The 18,686-nt window shown below is 34.2% G+C and overlaps 1 protein-coding gene across 8 annotated transcripts in view; it reads right to left on the bottom strand.

Annotated features, from left to right (window-relative positions):
- CCDC178 (coiled-coil domain containing 178) overlaps positions 1 to 18,686 on the bottom strand; it is a 426,023-nt gene that overhangs the window by 23,414 nt on the left and 383,923 nt on the right. For all 8 annotated transcript variants that reach the window (XM_025429202.3, XM_025429203.3, XM_025429201.3 and 5 more), the window contains one exon: positions 15,482 to 15,616. In XM_025429202.3, coding sequence (XP_025284987.1) covers positions 15,482 to 15,616 — 135 coding nt within the window. The remainder of the gene's footprint in view (positions 1 to 15,481; positions 15,617 to 18,686) is intronic.

Genomic DNA, 18,686 nt, shown 5'->3' with positions numbered 1-18,686 from the left:
ATGTTTGGTCAACATGCTAGATTTCTGTCCCCTTAAGATAATATGTGCAGATCCATACAAGAAAAAATGCCTAAAGGTAAAATCTCTTTTACTATGTTGGATTGAGATAGGAGATGCAACGCAGTGTACCTTAGATCTCACTTCATGTACACTTTATATATATAAATACTAGGAGGTGTTTATCTTAACTCTATAATATCCTGTTCCCATGTTAAAATTTACTGAGTCACTTTTTACATCTTCATTTTTTTCTCTTTATCTTTGATAGACTTGGTACCATTTGTGAATAAGTCTACTTCAAATCTTTTTTATATTTTAAAATCTTATCCTAATATTTTCTTCTTGTTATAACTGCTCTGTTCATTGTTCTATAATCTTGATACTCTTGGATGAAAAATCATGTGTCTGTATTAATCTCACATCAAAGCAGCATCATTATATAATGATGATGCTAAGTTGTATGAAAAATACCTACCTGATATGCTCCATTAGTCACTAATTTTCAAACTTAAAGTTCTGTCTTTGAAAAACTCCTCTCCCCCACACCACTGACATGGCTCTTCCACTTGAAAAATGTACTGTCTGTATAAAGTGAATTTAAAAAAAATGCTGGGTATTATTTTGTTTAAGTCCAAGGGAAAAAATCAGAACACATAAAAATTTATGTCTTTCTAATAAAATCAATCATAAATATGCTTACTTTGTTTCAAAATAAAAAGGGTTACACTCTGGTTTTAACATGCTATTTAGCAGAATAAAGAGAGAAGTTAATTTAATTGATGGAATTTAATATTGAAAAATGCTTTATTAACCTAAATTTACACCACTTTGATATATTGTGTGAAATGAGTATGTTTTCATACCTTAGATATCAGTATTTGAATTGAGGTTCTCCTTTGTTATCTTCAAGTGGAAGAAAGAGAGGTGATTTCAGTGCTACCATTGTTATCCTAGGCACTCATAGATTTTATCAGAGAGAATCTTCTATATTTTAAGAGGTGAAAGAGTCAGAAGACCAACACCATAAGTGACAAAGAATTAAAGAATGAAAGTTTATGAACACAGAGGCAACCACTCTGAGGGAAACAGGAGTATAAAGGAAGCTCTTAAACACATTCAATTAAACCATCTGGCAGTCAAGTCAACATATAAAGTAAATAGTATTGGCTGGGTTACATTAACAGTTAAGAAGAGCTTCACTTATTCATTTATTGCACATCTTTATTAGGATGTTCCTAGGTGCTAGCCTAAGTTCCATATGCTAAATGCTAAGTTAGGGGCCCACTAGAAATATGGCCCTCATCACATCTTTGACCGTATTTTGTATTCTTCCCTATATCAGCTCCAGGATCCGCCCACAGAGGCCCTCTAATTCTACCTGAAGGAAATACTCAGCTTCATGCCTCTCAAACTGTTAATTCCATCATATGGATTAATCTTGCATGGATTTCTTTAACTCTGTTCAAAATATTTTCTAAAAAAAAACAAAAAAAAAACCCAAAATATTTTCTAATTTCTCTTATAATTCCTTTCTTGGCCCACATGATTAGAAGTGTGTGATTTATTTGAGAAATCTTTCAAGTACCTTTCAACTTGATTTCTGATAATTTAATTGTAGTCAGACAACATATTCCACACTATTTCAATCTTTTAAATTTATTTAAACTTGATTTATGACTCAGGATATGGTATGTATTTGGAAATATTCCATATGCACTTTAAAATAATGTATATTCAGTTATTGTTGAATGGAATGTTCAATAAATGTCAATAAGGTCTAGTTGGTTGATAGTGTAGTTCAGTTCTTCCATGTTCTTACTGGTTTTCTGTCTGCATGTTCTATTAATTCCTGAGAGGAATATCAAAGTCTCAAATTATAAAAAAATCTCAAATTATATTACACATCTTTTTATTTCTACTGCAATTTTTCTCAATGTTTTCCATATGTATTTTGAATTTTTTTATTAGATGCATACACATTTAGAATTGTTATATGTGCTTGATAAACTGATTCTTTCTCTTAATGAAATGACCCTCTTGATCTCTGGTTATAGTTAAATTGTGAAGTTTAATTTGATATTAATATAGCCTCACCAACTTGGTTTGCATGGCATGTCTTTTTCTTTTTTAAAAAAATATTTTATTTATTTATTCTTGAGAGACAAAGACACAGGCAGAGAGAGAAGCAGGCTCCATGCAGGGAGCCCAATGCGGGACTTGATTCTGGATCCCAGGCTCACACTCTGAGCCAAAGGCAGATGCTCAATTGCTGAGCCACCCAGGCGTCCCTGGCATGTCTTTTTCTAGCCTTATACTTTTAACCTATCAGTGTCTTCATGGTGTATCATTTATAGACAAATAGATAACTAAATTTGAGTCTTGTATGTTTATATAATGTGACTATTATCTGTTTTTTAATTGGAAATTTTAGTCCATTTTTAAAATATAACTTTTAGTATGGTTATATGGCCTACATTTTGATATTTTTGCTGGATAGAGAATTCTAAGTTTACTTTTCCCTTAGGCAGTTTAAAGATAGTCTTCTGTCTTTTGAACTTCATAGTTTCTGATGAGATGCTAGAGGTAATTTTTGATTTCTTTTCTTCTGGATTCTTTTACATTTTATTTTTAATTTTCATTATCTTTAGTTTTCAAATGTTGACTACAATGTAAATATCTTTTTTGGGGGGGAGGTTCTTTGAGTTTATTTGGATCTGTATTTCATGTTTTTCACCAAAAAAGCCATATGATTTTTATACTTTTTATGGTTTAAGTGAACTCTCCACTGGTAGCTGATAAGCTACACTAATACCATGAGAAGAAATACTTGACATGAGAATACCAAAAATTTAGCACTTGGTTTGATAAATGAATGGTTAATAATTATTTACTGAATGTTCACTGCATTCTTCTAACAGCAAACTTAAATTAGTCAGACTGTTAAATTTGTGACCTTGTTTAAGAACTTACTTTACCTCTTTTCACTGTCTTCCTCTGAGACCATCTAATCTTAGTAACAAACACACAGAGAATTGTCACTGTATGATTTTTAAGAGCAGGTATTCTGCAGCCAAAGTGTTTGGGTTAAAATCCTGTCTCTTCTATTTGCTATGTGACCCTGGGCAAAAGATGTAACCTCTGTGTCCTTCAGTTTCCTCTTTCGTTAAATTGAAACACCATGCATACACCTCCTAGGGTTCTTTAAGAATTAAATGAATTAAAACTTATAAAGCACAGAGGACAATGGTTGGCACTTAGTGAGGATGAGACAGATGACTTGTTAAAGAAAAAAAAAACAAGCAAAACCAACAAAAAAAATCAAGAAATAATGTCTATTCCATAGCCATGGAATTTATTTTCCAAGTCTTTTATAATAATTAATTAGACTTAAATAAATATTTAACTTATATTTATAAATATTTATAAATATTTAATTTATAGATCTTTTCTACTTGAAGGTGTTACCCTCCCTCCATCTCACACATTGTTTTTCTTTCTCTATATTCAGTTACTCATTCCTGGAAGATTATTTCAAGTCCCATCTATTTTACAAAACTATTACTCTGAATTCAGGCCTAAGTAGCTTTCTCCACTTCCTAGCCATAAAGTTTATTGTCTATACCTGGTAATACAACCATTTAATTAGGTATTTTCCAGTATTTTATATATCTACCTCTTCACTTTGTTTCTGGTATTCCCTATATCACATTTTATTCCTTAATAATATAAAATTAGTTGCCATTTCCCCTGTATCCTATGCACTATTCAATTTTATTCTCATAATATTTGTTCAAGCCATTTCTTCTTTTTAAATTAGAACTATTTTTTTTTTCTTTTTGTCTATGTTTTTCATTTGGTTTCTATTTGTCTGCGGTGTGTCTCTTCTAAATGTGATGGAATTTCCTTTACGACCAATCTGTAAATTTATAACTTTGGACAGTACAATGAAACAATTTGTATTTATTGTGATTACAAGATGTTTGGGCAAAACTATCTGTTCTCTATAGTTAAGAGTCTGTTTTTTGGTTTCTCTTTCCTAATTTATTTGTCTCTTAAATTCCACATATGAGTGAAACCATATTGTATTTGTCTTTCTCTGAATGACTTATTTTGCTTAGCATTATACTCTCTAGCTCTGTCCATGTTGTTGTGAATGTCAAGATTGCATTCTTTTTTTTATAGCTGAATAATATTCCATTGTATCTATATACAACATCTTTTTTATTGAGATTTGGCTTTATTTTATTATTTTATTTTATTATTTTATTTTATTGGAGTTCAATTTGCCAACATATAGCATAACACCCACTGCTCATCTCGTCAAGTGCCCTCCTCAGTGCCCGTCACCCAGTCACCCTAACCCCCCGCCCACTTCCCTTTCTACTACCTGCTGTTCATTTCCCAGAGTTAGGTGTCTCTCATGTTCTGTCACCCTTACTGATAATTTCACTCATTTTCTCTCCTTTCCCCTTTATTCCCTTCCACTATTTTTTAATTCCCCAAATGAATGAGACCAATGTTTGTCCTTCTCCGATTGACTTACTTCACTCAGCATAATACCCTCCAGTTCCCTCCACGTCAAAGCAAATGGTGGGCATTCGTCGTTTCTAATGGCTGAGTAATATTCCATTGTATACATAGACCACAGCTTCTTTATCCATTCATCTCCGGATGGACACCGAGGCTCCTTCCACAGTTTGGCTATTGTGGACATGGCTGCTATAAACACCGGGGTGCAGGTGTCCCCGCGTTTCATTGCATCTGTATCTTTGGGGTAAATCCAAAGATTTACCCAGGGCAATTGCTGGGTCATAGGGCAGATCTATTTTTAACTCTTTGAGGAACCTCCACACAGTTTTCCAGAGTGGCTGCACCAGTTCATATTCCCACCAACAGTGCAAGAGGGTTCCCCTTTCTCCACATCCTCTCCAACATTTGTGGTTTCCTGTCTTGTTAAATTTCACCATTCTCACTGGGGTGAGGTGGTATCTCAATGTGGTTTTGATTTGTATTTCCCTGATGGCCAGTGATGTGGAGCATTTTCTCATGTGCTTGTTGGCCACGTCTATGTCTTCCTCTGTGAGATTTCTGTTCATGTCTTTTGTCCATTTCATGATTGGATCATTTGTTTCTTTGCTGTTGAGTTTAATAAGTTCTTTATAGATCTTGGATACTAGCCTTTTATCTGATAGGTCATTTGCAAATATCTTCTCCCATTCTATAGGTTGTCTTTTAGTTTTTTTGACTGTTTCTTTTTCTTTGCAGAAGCTTTTTATCTTGATTAAGTCCCAATAATTCATTTTTGCTTTTGTTTCCCTTGCCTTTATGGAAGTATCTTGCAAGAAGTTGCTGTGGCCAAGTTCAAAAAGGGTGTTGCCTGTGTTCTGCTCTAGGATTCTGATGGATTCTTGTCTCACATTTAGATCTTTCATCCATTTTGAGTTTATCTTTGTGTATGGTGCAAGAGAGTGGTCTAGTTTCATTCTTCTGCATGTGACTGTCCAATTTTCCCAGCACCATTTATTGAAGAGACTATCTTTCCAGTGGATAGTTTTTCCTGCTTTGTTGAATATTAGTTGACCACAGAGTTGAAGGTCCACTTCTGGATTCTCTATTCTGTTCCATTGATCTATGTGTCTGTTTTTGTGCCAGTACCATACTATCTTGATGACCACATCCTTGTAGAACAACCTGAAATCTGGCATTGTGATGCCCCCAGCTCTGGTTTTCTTTTTTAATATTCCTCTGGCTATTCGGGATCTTTTCTGATTCCACACAAATCTTAAGATGATTTATTGCAACTCTCTGAAGAAAGTTATACCACATCTTCTTTAAACATTCATCTATTGAGTGAAAACAGGCTTCTTCCATAGTTTGGCTATTATAAATAATGCTGAAATAAACACAGGGATGCATGTATCCCTTTGAATTAATGTTCTTATGTTTTTTGGGTAAAAATCAGTGGTGTGATTACTGAGTTGTAGGGTTGTTCTATTTTTAATCTTTTGAGGAAACTCCATACTGTTTTCCAGAGTGGCTGCACCAGTTTGCATTTCCATAGACAGTGCAAGAGGGTACCTTTTTCTTCACATGCTTACCAATACTTGTTGTTTCTTGTCTTTTTGATTTTAGCCTTTCTGACAGGTGTGAGGTGATATCTCACTGTGGTTTTGATTTGCATTTCCCTGATGAGTGATGTTGAGCATCTTTTCAAGCATCTATTGGCCATTTGTATGTTTTCTTTGGAGAAATATCTGTTCATATCATTGGACTGGGTTATTTGTTTATTGGGTGTTGAGTTGTGTCAGTTCTTTATATATTTTACAACCCTTAACAGATATGTCATTTGCAAATATCTTCTCTCATTTAGTAGGTTGTCTTTTAGTTTTGTTGATTGTTTCCTTTGCTGTATAGAAGTTTCTTATTTTGATGCAGTCTGAATAGTGAATTTTTGTTTTTGTTTCCCTTGCCTCAGGACACATTTCTAGAAAAGTGTTGCTATGACTGATATCACAAAAATTGCTGCCTGTCCTCTCTTTTAGGATTTTTATGGTTTCAAATCTCACCTTTAGGTCTTTAACCCATTTTGTATTTATTTTTGTGTATGGTGTAAGAAAGTGGTCCAGGTTCATTCTTTTGCATGTAGCTGTCCAGTTTTCCTAACATTACTTGTTGAAGAGACTGTCTTTTTCCCATCAGATATTCTTTCCTTCTTTGCCAAAGTTTAATGAACATATAAGTATGGATTTCTTTCTGGATCTTCTATTCTGTTCCATTCATCTATGTGTTTATTTTTGTGCCAGTACCATACTGGTTTGATCACTACAGTTTTGTAATATGAAGTTAAGTCTGGAATTGTGATAATCCAGTTTTGCTTTTCTGTTTTTCAAGGTTGCTTTGGCTGTTCAGGATCTTTTGTGGTTCCATACAAATTTCAGGATTGTTTGTTCTAGCTCTGTGACCAATGTTGGCAGTACTTTGCTAAGGATTGCATTAAATGTGTAGATTGCTTTCAGTGGATAGTATAGACATTTTAACAATATTTGTTTTATAATTTATGAGCATGGAATGTTTTCCCATTTCTTTGTGTCATATTCAGTTTCTCTCATTAGTGTTGTAGAGTTCTCAGAGTATAGGTATTTCACCTCTTTGGTTAGGTTTATTCCCAAGTATCTTACTGTTTTTGATGCAATTGTGAATTGGATTGATTTATGGGTTTCTCTTTCTACTGCTTCATTAGTGGTACATGGAAATACAACATCTTTTTGATATATAATTTTTAATATTATTCCCTTATAATTGTTAGTATTTCTGTGATGTTGGCTGTTATTTCTCTCCTCTTTAATTTGTGATTTTATTTGAATCTTTTTTTGTATGATTAGAGGTTTATCAATTTTGTTGATATTTTGAAAGAACCAGCTCCTGATTTCATTGCTATGTTCTATTGATTTTTAAGTTTCTATATCATTTATTTCTGCTTTAGCCTTCATTAGTCCTTCTGCTGGTTTTGAGTTTTGTTTTTGTTTTTGTTTTTGTTCTTTTTCTAGCTCCTTTAGTGTAAGTTTAGGTTGTATATTTGAGATTTTTCTTGTTTCTTGAGGTAGGCTTGTATTGCTATAAACATCCTTCTTAGAAATGCTTTTTCTGCATTCCAAAGATTTTGGACCATTATGTTTTCATTTTCATTTGTTTCCATGTAATTTTTAAATTTTTCCTTAATTTCTTGGTTGGTCTATTCATTGTTTAGTAGTAGGTTATTTAACTTCCGGGTATTTGTGTGCTTTCCAATATTTTTTTCTTGTGGTTGATTTCTAGTTTTATAGTGTTATGGTCAGCAAAGATGCATGGTATGACTTTGATCTTTTTGATTTTTTTTAGATTTGTTTTGTAGCCTAATATATACTCTATTCTAGAGAATGTTCCATGTGCACTTGAAAAGAATGTATATTATGCTGTTTTAGGATGGAATGTTCTGAATATATGTTAAGTCCAGCTGATCACCACATCATTCAAAGCCATTGTTTCCTTGCTGAAATTTCTGTTTGGATGATCTGTCCATTGATGTAACTGGGGTGTTAAAGTACCCTACTATTATTGTATTACTATCTATTAGTTTCTTTGTGTATGTTAACCGTTTTATGTGTTTTTATGTATTTGGGTGCTCCTATTTTGGGTGCATAAATATTTACAATTGTTGTATCTTCTTGTTGGACCATCACCCTTATTATTATATAGTACCTTTCTTTATCTCTTATTACCCTCTTTGTTTTAAAATCTATTTTGTCTGATATTAGTATTGCTACCCTGGCTTTCTTTTGACATTTATTTTAATGCTAAATATTTCTCCAGTATCTCACTTTCAATCTGCATGTATCTTCAGGTCTGAAATGAGTTTCTTAAAGGCAGTATATAGTCCTGTTTTTCTATCTACTCTGTCACTTCGTGTCTTTTGATTGGAGCATTTAGTCCATTTACGTTCAAAGTAAATATTGATAAATATGTATATATTGAAAGATATGTATATATTTTACTTGTTACGTGGTTCTTTTTGTAGTTTTTCTCTGATCCTTCTCTTGCTATCTTTCATGGTTTGTTGGCTTTCTTTAGTGATATACTTGGATTCCTTTCCCTTTATTCTTTGCATATCTATTACTAGTTTTTGATTTATGGTTACCGTTAGGTTTGTATATAACATCTTCTGCATAAAATAGTCTATATTAAATTGATGGCTCCCATTCTTTATGCTTCTCCCCTTTATGCTTTAGATATATGGCATCATATATTACATTCTTTTATTTTGTGAATTTCTGGACTGGTTTTTATAGATATACATATTGTTACTCCTTTTGTGCTACCAACTTTTTGTTCTCTCACTATGGTCTTTCCTTTCCATTCAAAGCATCCCCTTTAATATTTCTTGTAGGAATGGTTTAGTGATCACGACTCCTTTAGATTTTGTTTGTCTCAGAAATACTTTGTCTCTTCTATTCTGAATGACTGTATTGTTGCATAGAATATTCTTGGTTGTAAATCTTTCCCTTTCAGCACTTTGAATATATCATGCCACTCTCTTCTTGACTACAAAGTTTCTGCTGAAAAAATCTGCTGATAGCCTTATGGAGTTTCTCTTGTAACTGTCTTATTTTCTCTTGCTGCTTTAAATTTTTTTCTTTATCACCATTTTTTGCCATTTTAATTACTATATGTCTTGGTATGGACCTCCCTGTGTTGATTTTGTTGGGGAATCTCTATGCCTCCTGGATGTGGATATCTATCTCCTTCCCCAGATTAGGGGAGTTTTTTGATATTATTTCTTCCAGTAAATTTTCTGCCCCCTTTTCTCTTTCTTCTTCTGGGATCCCTATAATATGAATATTATTAAACTTGATGGAGTCATGAAGTTCCCTAAGTCTATTCTCATTTGCATAATCCTTTTCCCTCTCATTTGCTTGCCTTGATTACTTTTTATTATTCTGTCTTCCAGGTCATTGATTCATTCCTTTGCTTCCTCTAGCCTGCTACTTATTCTACCAAGTGTATTTTAAATTTCATTTGTTATATTCTTCATCTCTGATTGATTCTTTTTAGTCTCTTTGTTAAGGGTCTCATTGATGTCCTCCATTCCTTCTCAAGTCCAGTGAGCATCTTTATGATCATTACTTTAAATTCTCTATCTGGCATATTACTTATATCCATTTTGCTTGGTTCTCTTGTGGTTTTTATGTTTCTCTCATTTGGGATATATTCCTCTGTCCCATCATTTTGTGTACTTCTCTGTGTCTGCTTATGTTAGCAAAGTCAGCTATATCTCCTGCTCTTGAATATAATGGTTTTATGAAGAAGAGATACTATAGTGCCCTACAGTGCAATGTCTTTTGTTCTCCAGGATCTGGGGCTTCAGGGAGTGTCTCCTATGTGTGTTGCATATGCCCTGCTATTGTGTCCCAGCCAATTTTTCCTTCAGTCCAGTCATTTGCAGAGGTTCTCTTTGTCTGTTGTGAGCTATGTTCACTCACTGGATGGGTGGGGTGTTTTTTTAACAAGATGTGCCCTGGTCTGTTTGTGAAATAAGGCTTGTTACCACTACTAATGTGGCCACTTAAACTGAGGTTCCACAAAATGATTGGGTTGGGAGTTGGGGTGTTGGTAGGGTTTGTGCTGGGCTTCTGGGAGAGGAGACCTTACGCACCTGGACTGAGGCAAGATTGACTGGAAAGGGTGAATATACAAAAGTATGGGGGACAGGGCTTGGTGTAAGCAAGTTAGGTAGTGAGTGTTGGCATCATGCTAGTCTGCACCAGGTGGCCCTGTTTTTTGTGGTGGGTGGGGGGAGGGAAATGTATCTTCTAGCTCTTCTGTTCCTAGAGGGGTCTCCCTGTGATCATTGCCTCTGTGGCCATGCTCTGAGATGAGTAAATAACTCTCCTTCCTGTATGCCCGTGACATTTTTCAAACTTCTGCTTCCATGCTGTATTGCCATGGGTTTTTGTCATGCTGTCTCTTTAAGGGTAGGGACTCTACTTCCTAATGCCCTCCAGAGCCCTCCAGGCTCTCCTGGACCTAAATCCACCAATTTTTAAAATCCCATATTTTAAGTCCTAGTAGTTGTACAAACTTATAAGATTCTGCCCTTCTCACTTTAAAAGCCATATGGAATGGGGATCTGTCTTCCCTGTGAGAGCTTTCCAGTGTAACAGTCTGTATTTTTGCCTTTTTCCACACCATGGGCTCCCTCCCCACTGCTGACAGTCACAGTCTGGTCTTATTCACTCCCAAACCTCATCTTCACCTTTCCTGCCTTCTTTGATGTGGCCTCTTCTCTACCTTTAGTTGTGGAGTCTGTTCTGCTAGTCCTCAGGTTGGCTTTTGTATTATTCATGATGATGTGAGTGTTATCTAGTTATATTTGTGGGACAAGGAGAATTTAGGGTCCTCCTGGCTGGTCCTCTTCCCAGGTCCAACCAAGTGATTTTGGATCTTTAGCCAGTTTTTTCTGGCTTATTTTTATTTGTATAGTTATCTTCCAGAAATAAGAAATTGGTTTGTCCCTATAAGTACTCAGCATGTGTGAGTGTATGTGTGCGCGCACGCACAAAAGTCTGAAATGACTAAACATCTTACTTCTGTGCCATCAAAATTCTTGGCAAAATACCTAGAGAATGCTTTTGTTATTAACATACAGAATAGTAGGCACATAGAGCTTAGATAGAACTTTGAGGTTATCACATTAAATCTTAATAAACTACTTCGCCAATTCACATAATAATCAATTCACTCAACAAATATTTTTGAGTACTTACGTATTAAGAACTGTCGTTAGTGCCAGGAGGATAAAGATGAACAAATAAGACATGCTTTTCAACTGAGAAGGCTTACATTCTAGTGGGTAAAGAGATACAGACCACAGACAAATGTTTGCACAAGGAGGTCAGGTGAACATTCCAGGAGTACAGACTGAGAAGGTGCTCTCTGGGCTGATTCTTAGCCAGTTTGCTTTCCCTCAACCACTGCAGTGCTTTTGCTCAAGCACTAGCAGTGCATGTTTGGAGAGCAAATGTTTTCCTACTGAGCTCAAAGCCACTATCTCATCTTTTCCATCGTGGGTCCAGGCATTGCCAATCTTCACTTAGTCCTTTAGATGTTTGTCCTTTTGAGTCTTTTCCTTTTACAATTAAACATTCTAAATTTGTACATTTTTCCCTTTCCTTGACTTTTATTAGATTGCTATTTCTAATATATCAAAATGGCCCTTAAGCTATACTTCCCAAACCTTTATAAAATACTGCAGATATACTCAACTTTTGAACAAGTGCAATGTAACTATCACCTCCTTTAACAAGACAAAACATTTGTGCCTTCAAAGTCTAAGATCACATGAATGTGTTTGCCACATAACATTCTCTTATTTAAATTATAAGTTAACATCTAGTCTTCTTTCTAAGCCAGATGCCAAAGAGGTATTAAATATCACAGCATTAAATAAATTAAAAATAAAAATAGAAAAATATTGCAATGATAGTACTTTATATGGGCTGAGATTTGAGGTTAGGACTGTAAAATATGCCCTACACTGTCAGATTCAAGATGTCTCAAATGGTTGCCAGAGCTGGAACATGGCATTGATTTTAAGATCATAGTAGCTCACTTAGGCTCATGTTAAAATTGCAGTCAACTAAAATCCCTATGTGCATATTTTATATAAATGGCTTTGATATCAAATATACCAATGTTTTATTCCAGTTATAGTTTATCTTACTAGTTTCTACTTGATTATGTTATTCAAAAGCTATGTGGCCCACCTGGTTTTCTGCCATCTGCAGATTTGCCAATTATGCATTTGTTTTTTTGATAGTCCTACAAGTAATTGTTCCAAAACCAAGGATGAAACAAAGCTTTATTTTTCTGCTTAACATTTATTTTGAATTGCTTTTTCTCAATATTAGTTATATATAATTTACTTTTTAAAAGATTTATCAGATGGTTTTCTCATCAAATAATTCACTAATACCTTTTAAAAAAATAATTTACTAATATTTTGTGGCATAATTTTAATACGATCTTCAAAATATAAAACATTAGATTCCAGAGTTTTGATATGCTACTAAATCATATGAAAATAGACAACAATAGTATCTGTTCTGTTAAGCAATTTTTAGCCATGTTGACTCAAATTGTAGAGACTGACATGTGCAGACTCACTCTGCAAACATACTAAATCACTCTATCATGTTTTCATTTAAACATTTTTGATATTATAATAAGTGAAAACAAGAGAGTCATGGGATACTTTCAGATATCCTTGCTATTATCATACACACTAAAAACCAACTGAGCAAGAACTGAACTGATTTCACTGATTGTGTAAAGCCCCAAAGGAGCTTAGAATCTTTTAAGAAGAAAAGCACAGCAAGTGGGAGTAAGGTCTGAAAATACAACTGTGGTTTGGTGATATGTACAGAGTATGGTAGGAGGTAAAGAAAAGGAAGGTGCTCAGGAAGGATTTTGTAGAAAAGATGTTAAGATGTTTGAGTTGAATCAGATGTTAACAGGTAAGATAATAAAGAGTATTACAGAAAGAGGTAAGAGTACAGGCACAGGAAAGGAAGAAGGAGTTAAACAAGAGGTTTTATACTTTAAGGAACTAATGTGGAGAGAGATGAAGCTGGTACATTTAGTAGGAACTGGGTCATGATGGTCATTGTGTACCATGCTGAAGGTTTAGGAATTGAATTTTTCAGAGGATTGCCCTCATTTCTATAGTTTTATGGGAAGATCCTGAAAATTATATTTCAATATTTCTATTAAAAGCCAAAGTTGAAATATTATAAATTGAAGGCATCTCCATTAGATAAGAACTCAGTAAATTCCTTAGTTTCCCCAAATACAATCCGGCCTTCTTACTGTGTCTCTAGAAGCATAGTAGTTGAGTCTTCCTACTGAAACTATCCTAAAATTTCTCTTTATTTATACTGTTATATAACAGTCTCAAAATAAGTAACTTAAAATCACATTTGGTTAAAAAATGTATTGGTGGATTTCTAATAAAAAATTGGAATAAGGATTGTTGTAGGTTATGGATTGAGAGTTTACTGATAATCAGTTTCTACTGACATTTTCAATATTTCAAAATACAGCCTAATTCACAATGAGGATTTATCATTTGTAAGATTTTTGAGAATATTTACACTTAGGCAGAAGTATGAGATTTTTCTAAAACAATAGAACAGACAAATTACCTTTGAATATTTAAAAGGGAATCACGAGTTTTAGGCACTCCATAATTTTTAATGTATTATTTGTTAACAGATTTTTAAAAAAATTATTTATTTATCTGACAGAGAGAGCATGCAAAGGAGCACAAACAGGGGGAGTGGCAGGGAGAGGGAGAGAGACGTAGACTCCCTACCACTGAACACAGAGCCAGGTGTGGGCTCATCCCAGGACCCTGGGATCATGACCTGAGTTGAGTTAAAGGCAGATGCTCAACCAATTGAGCCACCTAGGTGCCCCTGTTAACAGACTTTTAAAGAAAAAAACAAGCTCTTGCCTTCAAAAATACTGCAACTGTAGTTTATATTCAAGTTTGTATCTGAATATCCATTAAACCTACACATTTAAGTTCTATTTTTCAAAACTTTAAGCTTCTATTATTTTAACTTTTTGTTATAATTCATTATCAATGGCATCTTTATATAAAGTATACATATATAAAGTTATATATGTACTTCAAATGGGGTAGATACACACACACACACACACACACACACACATTCTCAGAGGAAATAGCAAAAATAGCCACCAGTAAAAATGAAATTTGAAAAACATTGGAAATATTCTGCAAAATCCTTTGATTGTGGTGAATTACGCATCATGAAGTGTACATGTAATTAAAATATTTAGAAAAAGATTTGGTTTGTTTAGGTTCAGCATGCATTGTTTATGCTGCAAGTTAATGAAGATTATGGTTTTATTTTTTTTAAAGATTTTATTTATTTGAGCATGTGTGTGTGCATGCACAAGCAAGCAAGCAAATAGAGAGGAGAAAGAGAGAGATCACAAGCGGGATGGAGGGACAGAGGGAGAAGCCGATTCCCCAGTGAGCAGGGAGCAGAGATCCTGATACGGCTGGATCCCAGGGTCCTGGGATCATGACCTGAGCCAAAGGCAGAAGCTCAACCAACTGAGCCACCCACTCACCTCAAAATTATGGTGTTAAAGAGCATGTGCATTTTATTTTATAGAACAGGTACTTCTATTTTTTTTTTAATAGAACAAGATGGTGTTCGTTGTCCTTTGGTAAGTCATGTTTTATGCATGTTATAACATTTCGAATAATAAAATATTAATCTAAAAAATTGATTTTCCAAAAATAGTCTTTAAGGAGTTAATAAGGGTTTCTAAAATAGATCAGAGCCTTAAAATAAAGACAACTGATCCACTAAAAATTTGGATAGAAACAAACAGCAAAATTTCACATACATCTGGAACCGTAGTTACGTTCTAATCCCAAATTGCTTATTTTTCAAATAAAGTTCTCTCTAAATCTTCATAGGAGGGCAAGACTCTTTCAAAATGGAGAGGGAAAGAAAACAGTTAAATAAAATAAACATAAGTGTCATTTTCACTGAAGTAGATTTCACACAAAAGCAACACAAGGCAACTGTTGACAGTATCTCTTAAACAGCTGAATGGCATCTGCAAAGCCTGAAGATTTGAAAATATACATTTATACCAAATGTATTTATAAAAATCTGTTTTGAGGTTTGTGAAAAATAAGTTCAATCTCCCTTTTCCCCCAAAGTATGCATGGTATATATGCTAACTTACTGAATTCATCCTTCATGCAATTCCAGTTTATTAAAGAGGTTAAAAATTTATAAAACTCTGATGGGATATGGTTTTAATGCTTCATCACACTACCCATCATTTGCTTTTCAATCTAGATCAGAATGATCTTTCCTACTTCCCTGCAATCACCTACCTGCACAGCTAATATTTTCTGAATACTCTCTTGAGAGTCTGTCTGGAACTTGGCCAGCCTCATCTGGCTGTAGAGGACCACCAGTTTGAAGTGCTTCTGCCACACCTTGTGTATCCTTCTTTGCAGCTGACAGAGCTAAAGGGAAGAGGGAGGGGGAAAAAACACAAGTCAGAGTAGGAGAGGAAATTAATGGCAGTGTTCAAGAAGAATGATGGAGGGAAATATAGAAAGCAGTCAATAGCCCATTCTGCACTGTACGGACCTGACAGGAATTTCACAGTCTCTTGATTTTTCAGCCCACTCATGTGCATTCATCAGAAACCAGTCACATCTGGCCGCCAGGATGGGGGGTTAATTTTCTCTAAATGCCTCAGCAGTTTTGTTCTAGCTGAGGCAAACTCTGTGACTGCAAAGCTGATGAGTAAAATATTTCTACTTCACCCAGTTTAACTCAAAACCGATAGCCTCGGGACATATTGAACCTTTCTCTAAAAAAATAATCTTTTGAAGCTTTTTTGAATGGCACATCAGGTCAAGCCAAAGTTTAAAAATGCAACTTTAAGACTTTGATGGACACCATTGCTTCCTTTGTTGTTGTTGTTTTTTTTTTTTTCTCATAAAGCTTACCATTGCTTGGCAATGTGTGCTTTAGAGCATGACAAAACTAAAGAGAATTAACTTAGCCATCAACTGCTGAGGGAGAACAATAACAGAGAAGAGATTTCCAGCTAGAATTCCCTATTAATCTACCTCCCTCTGACTATGTGACATGGAAACATCCCACTGCACTAAAGTACAGTGGACGCGATGTTTAGAGGTGACACGTCTAATACCGAATATACACAGAAAAAGAATTTCTCCTGTGAGGCATTCTATACTTTTTGTTTTGTTGTTGATGTTACAACAACAAACACGGTAGAAGTTTTACCAAGACAATTAATATATGTCCCTCAACAGTTAACATAGCCACACCATATAGAATTGTAATAATTAGATTATTTCCAAAGAAATAAACTTCATAAGAATAAATGATAAAAATTGTATATTAAAATATATTCTGTCACTGAAACCTCTTTTTTTTTGGTAATGTGGATTGTTGTTGATTTCTTCTTAGTATATTTTGCAGAATGAAAAACAAACACTAAAAATTTCATATCAGACATTTCTTCACAACAGAATAAAAGCATGTCACAAAGTATGGCTATTTTATGTTTTATTTATTGACCTAGGTACTGGGTATATGTACAAGTTCCTTTGCAAAACTTCACCAGACTGTGCATGGATGAATTTCTCTGGAAGCATATTTCAATAAAATAGTTTACTTAAAAATAACAGTTTTAAAAATAGTCACCTGGCATTGCATGTTTATGATCATTATCTTCACTATGAATTGTAATAAGCAATACACAGATATTTATGCAAGCCAACAGAATAATGAAACCACTACTCTTGGTTAATTGGTTAACTTGTGAAATAAGAATAACCTTGAAAACTATAGAATTTTCAGCTTGGTAAATGGTAAAATATGTTATCTGGAATTTAAGGACATTTGAATTAAATGTTAACATCATATATTTAATAGTTATAATATATAATTATAATAGTTATAATATTTAATAGTTTTAATATAATATTTAAATAATTTTTTTTCTGCCAACTCTGACAGCCACTGGAGGAGCATATGCTATATCTAGAAATACTCACTAAGACATTAAGACACTTTAGTTTTTGCATTGCACAATTATGATGGTATCTGCAATATGACAAGGGCAAATAAGAAGAGGAAGATGAGTTTTAGAGGAATTCCTTAAACTAAAGGTAACTTTTTTCCAAGTGGGAGCTCTCAACATGTGAAAGGTTTTACAAGTGGGAGCTCATTAAGCAAAGTGAACTGAATGGTACTGGTTCCCATATCCATATCTTACACGAGGAGAAACAGCTGCATACAGTAAATCTAGTTTATTCACTTTTCTGAATTCTAGCTTCTGAATTTTAGCCACAAAGGTCTTAGATTAGTTTACATACAAGTGTTCAGCTACTTAACTGGAGAAGTTCCTTATGTATCAACTAAAAAAGAATAATATCTCAAAAGAGTGTTTGTTTGTTTAGTTTTTAAATTTATACCTAATGGGCCTCTGAAAAAAGAACTGGGACAGAAACAAACTGAAGGAATTCCTAGAATCAGCATCCGATAAAAGTCACAAATATACACATACATATCCACATTAAAGACAATTAGATGATCAACAATAATATATATGGAAAAATATTTCAGGTGCTAGAAATGACAGTTGATTCAATCTAAGATTTGAATATGATGACAAACTATTTTAAGAAAATAGTTATGATAAAAGCCCAATTGTAAGATGTTAGTAGACAGTAATTACTCAATAAATACTGAAATTAACTCAATAAAGTGAACCAGTAAAATTTTAGTGGTGAAGCATAGAAGCAAGTAAGACTCTCAAGAACTTACTAATTAATGAGAGAAGAGAAAAATAAACAAAGTGAATGTAAGAGATACAAAAATATGTAAAGGTAACACTAAAGAGAGAGAATTCAGTTGAGTGGAAATGTCCTTTGGGTAGACGTAGAATTTAGGTTGGAAAGCCGAAGGAACTGGAATGATTTTTGATCTCTCCAACTTCAATTAACCTAGTGTTTTTCAAACGAAACTCTCCTATTCCTAAAATGATTATATTCTTGCCGTCTCCTTCAGAGTTTAAGGAAGATAAGGTGAGATGAGGGAAGAAGTGTTAGAGAAACAAAAAAGAACCGTAAGGGATACAAATACATTGGATGGGGTTACAGCAAGGGCACTGTAGGAACTGCCATGTACTCAGGAGTAGGAATGGAATTTAAAGTCACTGATGGAGTAACAAGGCTACAGCTTAGTCTCAAGCACATATTACAATAATTTTGGAAGAGAAAAGATATATTCTCATACAAAACTCAGAAGGAGCATATTGGAACAGGAAAAGAGTCATTTTGAAAAAAAAGATCCTCAACTTAAGTGCTCTCAATTTTGAATACTAAAAGAGAAAAGAGAATATTCAATTGCATCAGGAAAGCTGAAACAGGAAATAGCTGGTGTATACTCTCAGACATTTAAAATGACAAAAAGGAATGGTAGAGTTTTCTGACCACAGTTTCTGGCCAGTTTGAATTTGTAGATTTGGTTAATTGGGCTCTAACACTTGCTTTG

The sequence above is a fragment of the Canis lupus genome, chromosome 7 (genome assembly GCF_003254725.2).
Source record: "Canis lupus dingo isolate Sandy chromosome 7, ASM325472v2, whole genome shotgun sequence".
In the NCBI taxonomy this organism is placed as follows: domain Eukaryota; kingdom Metazoa; phylum Chordata; class Mammalia; order Carnivora; family Canidae; genus Canis; species Canis lupus.
This window is presented reverse-complemented; position numbering and strand designations above follow the sequence as displayed.